Here is a 12,398-nt window from a genome sequence, read left to right on the forward strand (position 1 = left end):
CCACTTTTGCTAGTTTAACGATGGGAAAAATGGTCGGCGCATGGTCTAAAAGGATTGTCCCTGTTCTCTTAATGAGTAATGGGTGTGTTTTGGGTCATCAAGCTTTACACACTGGTCACAGACAAGAAGATATAGGCCTACCTTTAATTTCCCCAAGCTGATTGTTCACTTAAAAAAACCCAAAGTCTTTATGTTTTCATGCTATTTCCAGTTTGATTTTGGCATTACATAAAGCTGTGATATCTAAATGGCTGAGTTGTTTACTTACTGTTTAATTAGTCTTCCCATTAACGCCATGGGGTGTTTCTCTAACTGAAGGCTGCATCCTACCGAGACTGTGTCCCTCCTAGTCCAGTCCTTGTAGGCTAGTGTCCTCCTCAGCAATTAAACTCTAGAATGAGACGGTCTAGTATGTGTGCATGGCTACGTCAAGTTCCCGCCCCCACGTTCACGGAACGAAAATACTATTAAAACTTAATTTTGGATAAATGCTTTGTATTACAAATCGTTATATTAATTGTCTTCCTATTCAGGATCGATTGCTCCTGTCTGCCTCGTTGCTTCTGCTGCTGTTTGCGTTGGTGTGCGTCTGAAAGCTTCGTATATCTTTCTGTTTTGAATCATTATTTACTATCATTCCTTGTTGTTTATACTGCTAAATATAACTTACACAACATCACACATTCACCTGACATAGCTAGCTTCAATCTAAATCATTATTGCTAGCACAACACGCTAGTAATTCGCTAGCCTGTTAGCGTGCCATCCGCAAGCTCTTTATTTATTTATTTTTCTCACGCACGCTCGCGAGTCCATCAAACAACTTGGGTGAGTAGGATCAGTCAACAAACACGGTAAGTCATGTCATCTTCTCCTCTTATTGTTACTTGCACCTCATGCAACATGTTTAGCATATCCTTCTCTGTCAGCAAAGGATTTACATGTGATAAATGCAGGGAGATAGTAAAGCTGACGGGGAACATTTCAGAACTAGAGACACGCATCCAAACTTTAATCGAGGATAGTAAGAATGCAAGGGCTTTAGATACTGCTTTGGATGCGACTAGCTTAGTGAACTCTGTACATTGTTCGGTTCCAGCTGAAGTAGAGCCCATGCAGCAGGGCAATTGGGTGACGGTGAGACGCTATAGTCGGGGGATAAAACACCGCTCTTCCGTTCCGATAACAACATTAAACAGGTTCTCCCCACTCAGGGAAACACCCACTGAGAATCCTGTTGATTGTGCCCTAGTTATTGGCGATTCTATTACACGGAACGTGAAAATAGAGACACCAGCCACCATAGTCACATGTTTGCCGGGAGCCAGAGCGCCTGACATCAAAGCAAATTTAAAAATGCTGGCAAATGCTAATCGTAAATTCTTTAAGATTAGGCCTATTATTCACGTCGGCACAAATGATGTTCGACTCCGCCAGTCGGAGATCACCAAAATTAATATTAAAGAGGTGTATGAACTTGCAAGTACGATGTCAGGCACTGTAATTTGCTCTGGTCCCCTTCCTGTTCGCAGGAGTGATGAGATAGTCAGTAGATTGTGTTCACTCAATGACTGGCTGTCGAAGTGGTGTCCGCAAAATAATATAGGATTCATAGACAATTGGAAAAGTTTTTGGGGCAGACCTGACCTGTTGAAAAGAGATGGTATTCATCCCTCCTGGGATGGTGCTGCTCTTCTCTCTAGTAATTTGGCTCATAGTCTTAGAGATAAAACATGACAATCTGGGGCTCAGGTCAGGAAGCAGACAGACTGGCTTAACCGACCGTCTGCTAGCTGTCTCACGTCACCAAGGTCAGATAAATCCCATCACATAGAGACTCTTTCACCTAGCTATCATCACATAGAGACTGTGTCTGTTTCCCGAATTTGGAAATCCAAAAAAACGTTTCAACCCATCTAAGGTTAAAAATGTTATTGATGTTCAACAAATAAAAAACAGCTATAATACAGATGAGCAAATGATAAAGCTTAGGTTGCTGAATATTCAATCCCTTACTTCAAAAGCACTTATTGTTAATGATATGATTACTGACTATAATCTAGATGTGCTGTGTTTGACATAAACCTGGCTAAAACCAAATGACGTCGATTACATTACTTTAAATGAGACCACCCCGCAAGATTACTGTTATAAACATGAACCTCGTCTGAAACGCAAAGGGTGTCGCTGTAATTTATAGTAATATTTTCAAAATCACTAAGAAATCTAGTTTTAAATATACTTCTTTTGAAGTGTTGGAGCTTAATGTAAAAATATATAGTGTAAATGACAAATCACGTTGGACATTTGTGCTGGCTACTGTATACAGGCCACCAGGGCACCATAAAGATTTTATCAAAGAATTTGCTGACTTTCTATCAGAGTTAGTATTGGCTGCAGATAAAGAACTAATTGTTGGTGATTTTAATATACACATAGATAATGAAAAAGATGCATTGAGATTGGCATTTAAAGACATTCTGAACTCTATTGGAGTTAGACAACACGTGTCAGGACCTACTCATTGTCGTAATCATACTCTAGATCTAATATTATCACACAGAATAAATGTTGATGCCGTTGAAATTCTGCAGCAGAGCGATGACATCTCAGATCATTATCTAGTCTCGTGTAAATTACATTTAGCAAAGGCTGCAAAGCCAACTCCGTATTACAAATATGTTAGACCTATCACTTCTGCCACTAAAGATTGCTTTATTAATAATCTTCCTAATCAGTTTCATCATCTCAGCATCCCGGATAGCTTAGAAGAACTCGATATTGCAACAGAAACTTTTAACTCTCTCTTTTTCAGCACTTTAGACACAGTTGCTCCGTTGCGCTTAAAGAAGATTAAAGAAAATAGTCCAACGGCGTGGTACAATGAGCACACTCAGGCACTTAAGAGAGCAGCCAGAAAAATGGAGCGCAACTGGAAGAAAACAAAACTAGAGGTAGTTCGCATTTCATGGAAAGAGAGTTCGATTGCATACAGAGAGGCCTTAAAAGCTGCTAGATCTGCTTATTTTTCAACCCTATTAGAAGAAAATAAACAAAACCCTAGGTATTTATTTGAAACAGTGGCTAAACTAACGAAAAAGAAAGCTTCAAGCCCAGAAATTTTCAAGCAACACAGCAGTAATGACTTTATGAACTTCTTCACTTATAAGATTGATAATATCAGGGACAAAATTATAACTATGCAACCGTCTACTACAGTACCGCATCAGGGAGTGCATTGTAGTCTCCCTAAGGAAAAATTCGATTCATTTATTAATAATAATTAATAATAATTCGTTACATTTATATATTTGTTACGCTTTTCTAGGTACTCAAAGCGCTTTACATGGAAGGGGGAATCTCCTCAACCACCACCAATGTGCAGCATCCACCTGGATGATGCGACGGCAGCCATATTGCGCCAGAACGCCCACCACACACCAGCATACTGGTGGAGAGGAGACAGTGATGAAGCCCATCAGTATATGGGGATGATTAGGAGGCCATGATGGACAGAGGCCAAGGGGCAAATTTGGCCAGGATGCCGAGGTTACACCCCTACTCTTTTTCGAAGGACATCCTGGGATTTTTAATGACCACAGAGAGTCAGGACCTCGGTTTAACGTCTCATCCGAAGGACGGTGCTCTTTGACAGTATAGTGTCCCCAGTGTATTGCTATAGGAGAGGAAGAATTCGCTAAACTCATTAAATCATCTAAAGCGACAACATGTATGTTAGACCCTATACCGACTAAGCTACTGAAAGAGATGCTTCCAGAGGTCATAGATCCTCTTCTTACTATCATTAATTCATCTTTATCTCTAGGATACGTACCAAAAACCTTTAAGCTGGCTATGATTAAACCGCTTGTTAAAAAAACGCAAATTGATCCTACAAAATTAGTCAATTACAGGCCGATCTCGAATCTACCCTTTCTGTCAAAGATACTAGAAGAGGCAGTATCTTCACAACTATGTTCCTTTTTAGAAAGAAATGATATCTGCGAGGATTTTCAGTCAGGATTTAGACCGTACCATACTACCGAGCAGAGCATAGAAATGCGCAGAGCGGCATTTTTAAAAGGACGGAGCATCGCCCTATTTCCCGCTCCAATTTCGCTCCGCTCACACCACGATTCTGAAGCATGCTCAGTCAAGCCTGACTACTGTTGATGACTGTGCAAGATGGATTCTATTTTCAGTCAAAACTCGGCTCAATAATGGAGTTCATATGATAATGTGGTAGAAGAAAACGAATTTTGAGACATCGTTTCAGTCAGTAAAAAAAAGACACATCTCTCGAATTTATCCCCATTTAAATTTTAATCGTGCGCGTTGCGCAAAAGTTCACTTATCAAAATTCTGGCCTAATAGTAAATTTACTTTTAAAACTTTTATGTATATTTTTGTTTATATAATTTTTATTTATATTATTAGGCCCATTTATTCGTTTAATTTTACAGGACTTTTTGTGTAGGCTATATTCCTTCTTACATAGGCCTAATTTGTAATTTGAAATAAAACATTTCTATTTGAAAAATGTTGTTGTTGCTCATTAGTTCTTTAGGAGGTAAGGCTGTGGTCTAAGCTAAAAGTGATTATACATGTAGATTTTTTTCCTTTTTTGGAGCGAGCGGGGGGGGATTTGAGTGGAGCGCGAAGCAAACTGCGTTGAGCGCTGAGCGATAATGAGCGGAGCGGCCTGATGTAGCTTTGAGCAGGGGAGCGGAGGGGTGAACAGTTCCGTGAGCGATGAGCTGAGATTCTCACCGCTCCACTCCAATCATATGCTCTGGTACCGAGACAGGTCTCAGTAGAGTCACAAATGATTTGCTCTTATCATCCGATCGTGGTTGTATCTCTCTATTGGTGTTACTCGATCTTAGTGCTGCATTTGACACTATTGACCACAACATTCTTTTAAATAGACTTGAAAATTATGTTGGCATTAGTGGAATTGCATTAGCATGGTTTAAATCATACTTATCTGACCGCTATCAGTTTGTAGCAGTACATGAAGAGATGTCTTATCGATCACAAGTTCAGTATGGCGTATCACAAGGCTCAGTACTAGGAGGACCACTGCTGTTCACTCTGTACGTATGCTACCATTAGGAGATATCATTAGGAAGCATGGAATTAGCTTTCACTGTTATGCCGATGATACTCAGCTCTATATTTCTTCACAACCTAACGAAAACTACCAATTCACAAAATTAATGGAATGCATAGCTGATATAAAAAATTGGATGACTAGTAATTTCCTACTACTAAATTCTGAAAAAACAGAGATTCTAATTATTGGACAAAAAACCTCCTCACGTAATAACCTAGAATACTGTCTAACACTTGATGGCTGCTCTGTTAAGTCTTCGTCGTCGGTTAGGAAACTGGGTGTGCTCTTTGATACCAATCTTTCATTTGAAAGTCACGTGTCTAGTATCTGTAAAAGCGCATTTTTCTATCTTAAAAATATATCTAAATTACGCCATATGCTCTCATTGACAAATGCGGAACAATTAGTTCATGCGTTCATGACCTCAAGGCTAGATTATTGTAATGCTCTACTGGGTGGTTGCCCTGCAAACTACAGCTGGTCCAAAACGCAGCAGCTCGAGTTCTTACTAGAACCAGGAAGTATGACCATATTAGCCCTGTTCTGTCAACACTGCATTGGCTACCTATTAAACATCGTATACATTTTAAAATATTGCTGATTACTCACAAAGCACTAAATGGTTTAGCTCCGCAGTACTTGAGCAAGCTCTTAACGCATTATAGTCCTTCACGTCTATTGCGATCTCAAAATTCTGGCCAGTTGATAATACCTAGAATATCAAAATCGACTGCTGGTGGTAGATCCTTTTCCTATTTAGCACCAAAACTTTGGAACAGTCTTCCTACCATTGTCCAGGAAGCAGACACACTCTGTCAGTTCAAAGCTAGACTAAAAACACATCTCTTTGACTTAGCATACACATAACACATTATAGACTTCTATAATTCAATGTTAGGCTGCATAGATCAGGTCAGCCGGAACCGGGAACACTTCCCATAAATCCTGATGTACTCATTACATCATAAGAAGAATGGCATCTACGCTAATTTTAGTGTTTTTGTTTATCCCGAGGTTTTCCCGCAGCCTGCCGGATCCAGGCTGTATACAGATCTGATGAAGGACCTGCGCCTGGACCCGATGTCATAGCGGATGCTAAAGTACCAACTAGTTTCTCCTTATGGAGCATCCCTTTACCACTCTACAGATAAAGCGTTGTCGGGAAAATTCGGTTCGCGTATCTACCCCGAAGTGATAAAATTCTGTATCAAAAATGTTAAGGCCAGACAAGTAGTTTTTTAAGGCTTGGTATGTAGGGAATTACAAACCTGCGCACATACATTCAAACGTGCATACCAATAGACTGAACTCGTAATACGCATGTGCACGCCATCAGCGTTTCTCACAGGTTTCGCATTTAAAGTCTGTTTAGAGATTCCTGTTAAAACGGTGTTGTGTTAGTGGCCCCTAAGTTAATAACTAATGATCGTTGCGGAAGTGAATCAATCAAATTAACTTTAGCTGGAAAATAACTTTAATCAAGAACTGCTATAAAGCCAAAACAATCTCTGTTACTTTAAACTATCCTTGTATCTCTGTAAAGCCGCTTTGGAACAATCTACATTGTTACAAGCGCTATATAAATGAAGTTGACTTGACTTGACTAATGCAATACAGTGAATGACAGCCATCTGAGGTCTCCCAGTGGCTTACATTATTGTCAGTTTAGTGTTAAGTGATTAATTTACAGCAAAACAAAAGATAACATCTATGCTTTCATGTCCGAAACATATTTTTTGTCTTACATTTCATAATAAACTCAGTCAAGCTCAGTACTGACTCGTTTTCCATCTGTTTTTTTTGTTTTTTTTTCGTGAATTTAAATGTGTGCAAAGGATTGTGTGTTATTTAAGGAAACGAAGGATACATCTGATGCATCCTTCAAAACAGGCCGAATGAAGGACTCAAAACGAAGGCTGCCTTCCAAGGGATCCTTCAAATTGAGATGGCCTTCAGCGACATTTGAGACATGGCAGCTGAGATATGCAGCCTTCGTAGGATGCAACCTTCCGTTTGAGAAACATGTCTTCATTCGGGACAATTCAAGAATGCGCACGTAAACAAGAGGCGGGATTTATAGCACAAACCAATCATATCATGATAGAGACATTGCCTCCTCTCACGTGACTTTCCCCCATTCATTCTCAATTACCCCCCACTAAACCCACCGCAGACATGTAGGGTGTCTTTTTTAAGTCAATGAGATCAGCGCCTCCCGCTGTAACTTCACCTGCGGCTGCGGATGTTGCTGTTGGGCAGTGTTATTTGCTTTTTTAGTTATTTACATGTTTAATGTCACATTTTGTAATATGGGTTATTTTCTCACCCAGTTTTTTTTTTAGACACTCCCCTTGAGGAAACACCCCTAAAAGTGCATGTAAAATATACAATAAAGTTGAGATGAAATTATACAAGGTTACTTGACTTTTTACGTCTATTCAGTTTTTGTAACATGTCCATGACAACCGATAGCCTGCTTTTGTATGCTTTTAATGAAGCTCTGGTGTAGCGTGATGGGAAGTGAATAAGGTAACGTCAGCTGTAAATGTCACCGAACTCAATGTCAGGAAGTTTTTCTACACATTAAATGCCTGTAAAAAGAACTTGCGGTGCTTCATATGGATCTATGATTCCTATCTTCCTCTTGTATACTTGATATATATTTTTGTGATGCTAATAAGTGCGATGACATGACGTGAAGAGTTAGCTGAAGCTAATAATAGTGGTGGGGGAAAACTCGATTCTGTTCAGTATCGAGATATTTTGCGCACGCAATTATATCAATACTGTAGCGCAAAGTATTGCAATATTTAGGCTAATTATAAAACAATTATACTAATAATTATATTATTAGTATAATAATATACTCCCTAATATATTACCCACCCCTAATAATAGATCTATTGCCATTAGACAGTCCATAGACAGTATAGCCAATGTGAGTAGCTGACGGATGTATACCGTCAAAATGGCTGACACACGGCTAGGGGTCACGTGACTGGGAGATCCCTATTGCAACAGTGAACCAATGACCAAACAACATCAACCTCTCTTCAACCATTCTCTCTCATGAACAGAAGACATCAGTGATGTAATCTGCTGTTAGACTTGAATCACTGGTCTGTTACAGCATAGAGCTCATGGCTCAACAAACGTTATATTCTACTGCTAAGAGGCTATAGAGGATGTGGCATGAGGTGGAGAAATGTACAGACAGACAGATAGATCCTGATCTTTTGTTGTTCTTGGCTCATGTGCACAGGTTAATTCATGATCATTATGTGATGGAAGTGTTGGCAATTGGCATGCGTGTTGTGTAGGCCACATATAACGAGGATGATCAAAAGACCCGAACTGCATCCAAACACGTGGCTTTCTCCATTCATTCTCCTTCTAACTCACAGTTAAATACAGGGTGTTTCGCGCTGTCATGTGATCCATTTGCCTCTGATTTCTCTGCATGATCCACTGATGCAAGGAGGCCCAAATGATAATAAAACACCGGTAATGCATTGCCAGGATTTATGCAGCTGTTCATCTAAACTGCACAATGAACTCGTCAACAATGCTTAGGTTATATTGCATGTTATTAAAGTGACAAATAATCATTATTTATAAACTGTAGATGCGGATGCGATGAGAGATGCAGAGATGCGCCGCATTCTGACACACAAGACAGCCAGATAGCTTACAGACACTGAGCCCAAGCAATTGAATAATTATATGTCAATAGTATTATTATTTTGTATAAACTTTGTGACCACTGTAATCAGATCATTGATGATGAAAATGAGAAGGTTGTGAGTAAATTACCTAAACACGGGCTTCTGTCTCTCTGTCTGCGATGATGTCGCTGTTCCTCGCTTTTCTCTGTTTCTTTGTGTGTAATTCTTATGTTTTTACCTTAATTAATATTATTTCGTTTTAACATTTCAATTAAATGTTTGGCTTTGAATGAAAGACCTCAATCTGCACTGTATGTTGTCCAGTTACCGCAAGTGTACGATGAAGATGGACCGACTTATTCTTCAGATAGGGGCGCGTGGACTGCATGCTGTTTACACAGTATAAATAACACAATATAATTTAACCACAGTTTGGACATTTTTATTGCCTATAAAATGTAATAAGATTACTGTGTATTACTACATGATTAAGTGGCATGCTTTAGCGTGTATGTCTACTGTTGAGTGATCATAATTCCCCACTGCGAAATACATGGACTCTTCCGGAGCGCACGGATTCTTAGCAACAAACCAATGTTTCCATCCGGGTTCTTATTCAGATGACTAATATCAATAAAGAAGCTAATAATAAATATTATACATTTCCTATTTCTAAATTAATTGTATCAATTTTTTTTTTTTTTTTTTTTTTTTTCACAAAATGTTATTATGTGACCCTAACAGACACCAATATATGAACAAAATTAGATTGTTAAGCATTTTCCACTGTTTAGGCTACTGTGACATTAGATTAAAAACTGAAAGGTGACTTAAAACTGACAGTAAGTAAAATACAGCTAGATTTTGCTTTTTTGTATTTCACTTTAATAATATTTAAACAAATATGATGTCCTTTGTCTACCTAGCCTATTAGTAATTTTGTAACATTTGTGTTTGAATGATATTTTAATCTCACCATTTAGTCGTGCATTTTAATAAACTGGCCAATTAATGTAGATATCCAAATCATCACTGAAGTTTATTTCATCTGTTCTCCACATGATGGCGCCACGACTTAACCGTTCGACACGGCGGTGGCCTATTATTTTGCTTTTGTTTGTAAGGGTGTCTAGTGGCAACTGCCTGGAAATGTGCACCAGTGTTTGTTTGTTTGTTTGTTTGTTTGTTTGTTTGTTTGTTTGTTTGTTTGTTTGTTTGTTCAATTCATACTCTAAGGAAAGCACTTACCATACTTACCTTAGTGGTTTTATCAGGGGGAACTTAGTTTGAATTGTGAATTAGAGTGATGAGTAGCAGTAGGCTAATACAAGTCAATAATAATGTCACACTTTACATGATTGCATAAGTCAGGACTGAGTAACACTGATGAACCTGTTGATGTGATTACTTTATAGAGCGCATAATGACAGCAACATTGACTTAGACAATGACAACTGACTTAGAAAGTCAGTGGGTAGGCCTACATTCTTCAAAATATCTTTTGTGTTCAGCAGAAGAAAGAAATTGTCTTTTCTGAGAATAAGTAAAAGATTTCTACAGGTTCTATTGACGAGTTATCTCTTAGTTGGAATCAATAGCCTACATTCTCCCTGTGTTGGCCTTTGGATCCTCAGAGTGTTTCTTTTGTTTTTCCTCCACTGTTTGGGATGTTGAGCAAAGGGCCTGATGACCCGTATTTACTTCTTCATTAACACATATTCTAACAGGAAGTATAACTAGCTCAGTTGGTGGTAAGACAACGACTCTATGTTAATCTGTACTCTCAAACAGGAAATGACTATGGCTTGTCTGTGCTCCAGAGACTTTAGTTGAAGAGCATTTGTGGTTATCAACCAGTTTGAGAGTTTCCTCCTGTATGAACAGTGCGTGTGTGATGGCCCAGACAAAAGATCCAAACTTTGGGCAGTCATCAGGCACTAACTCTGCCCTTCAGAGACTGGACACTTTAGCTAGCCGTTTTTTTTACAAATACCGGAAAGGAAACCAAGAGAAAGGACTAGAGAATGAAGGGCCACATGTGTCAGAGTACTCTGGCCTTTGGGATGCAACAAGTAAGTCTAAGCCTTTTCAGAGATATATTTTAAATTAATAAACAATCTAATGAATGTTGTTTCAATGCACTAGAATACTGCTTTCTTAAACTGGCTTACTCTTGATATTAACTCATTGCATAGATTATATCTCTGGTTTATTTTCTCAACCATTATAGATTGAAGGATATGATGTGATGTAGGTATTTTAATAGAAAATATCTGATGAGTGCAGAGTAAAATGTGTTAGCCTTGTCCAAATGCATATATTTCCGTACACTTTGATTGTTGTCAGACTGTTTGTGGTTTTAACAGGAAGAGAAACAAGTCTTCTCAGAGCTAGCAAACAAACCTGAATTTTCACTTTAGTGAACAGTGGCTATTAAAGCATTACATCTATGAATTATTATCTTTCCTTCTAGTTCGTAACAGACGAGATAATAGGCCGCCCTGCACACTGCTATCACAGTTTACTTGATGTCTGTATTTACTAACACGGCACTTTTGGTTCCAGTGAAATTACAATATAAAATGTAACCAAATTCTCTGTTACTGATATACATCTGACAAACAGATGCAAAAGCAAATCTCGTGACCAAGTGGCAGCCTGCACCTCATAAAAGATATCAATCAAAAGTCCATAGGCCTATATTGTAATGTTGGTTGTAGCTGGCTTTATGCAGCTGGCTTTAGTATAGCTATAGCACACACTTTTTTTAATGTGTTAATGGTAACACATTATAATAAGCTACACTATCTAACATTAGTTAATGTATTAACTAACATGAACTAACCATGAGCAATACATTTGTTACTGTATTTGTTAATCTTTGTTAACTTTAGTTAATAAAAATGCAGCTGTTCATTGTTAATTTATGTTAGTTCAAAATCCATTAACTAATGTTAACAAGATTTTAATAAAGTAAATGTTGAAATTAACATTAACAAAGATTAATAAATGCTGTATAAGTGCAGTTCATTATTCCTTCATGCTAACTAATGTAATTAACTAATGTTAACTAATGAACCTTATTGTAAAGTGTTACCATTTTAATTTGTATTATGTCTAACATACGGTGTTGGCAGGAAGTGCACTGACTCTACTGAGGTTTCCTGCCTTTTTTTCCTTCTTGCTCAAAAACATAAAATTACATTTAATTTTAACATTTATTCTCCCCTCAAGCAGAGAACAATCTTTTGCCACTGATGTTTATTCTGTAATCTGTTCCGTTTAGTGAAAGAAGTCTTGACAAAAGCCAAAGATGATTTTTTGATTAAATGGGAGAGTCAGCCACAGGTATGAGAGCTTTATTACAGTAAACATCAAAGTCAAAGACCATTTTCTCCAGCAGAACTAATTGTTGTCCTCTGCCTTTGGATCTGCAGAGCACATCATGTCTAGATGACTTTGACAGGCTGAAAACTCTTGGGACTGGATCTTTTGGGAGAGTAATGCTAGTCAAGCATAGACAGTCGGGACAATACTATGCTATGAAGATTCTGGACAGGCAAAAAGTGAGTATGCATACTGTATATCCTCCTGCAGGTCCCAGCAATTGCTATTTG

General features: G+C 38.3%; 1 protein-coding gene across 1 annotated transcript in view; it reads left to right on the top strand.

Moving 5' to 3' along the window:
* Window positions 1–10,558: 10,558 nt before the first annotated feature.
* prkacba (protein kinase, cAMP-dependent, catalytic, beta a) overlaps window positions 10,559–12,398 on the top strand; it is an 83,061-nt gene continuing 81,221 nt past the window's right edge. Inside the window, exons 1-3 of the mRNA XM_079856800.1 lie at window positions 10,559–10,853; window positions 12,068–12,129; window positions 12,219–12,347. Of these exons, the coding sequence (XP_079712926.1) occupies window positions 10,658–10,853; window positions 12,068–12,129; window positions 12,219–12,347 (387 nt within the window). The 5' untranslated portion in view covers window positions 10,559–10,657. The remainder of the gene's footprint in view (window positions 10,854–12,067; window positions 12,130–12,218; window positions 12,348–12,398) is intronic.

Source organism: Squalius cephalus (assembly GCF_949319135.1).
Source record: "Squalius cephalus genome assembly, chromosome: 22".
Classification (NCBI taxonomy): domain Eukaryota; kingdom Metazoa; phylum Chordata; class Actinopteri; order Cypriniformes; family Leuciscidae; genus Squalius; species Squalius cephalus.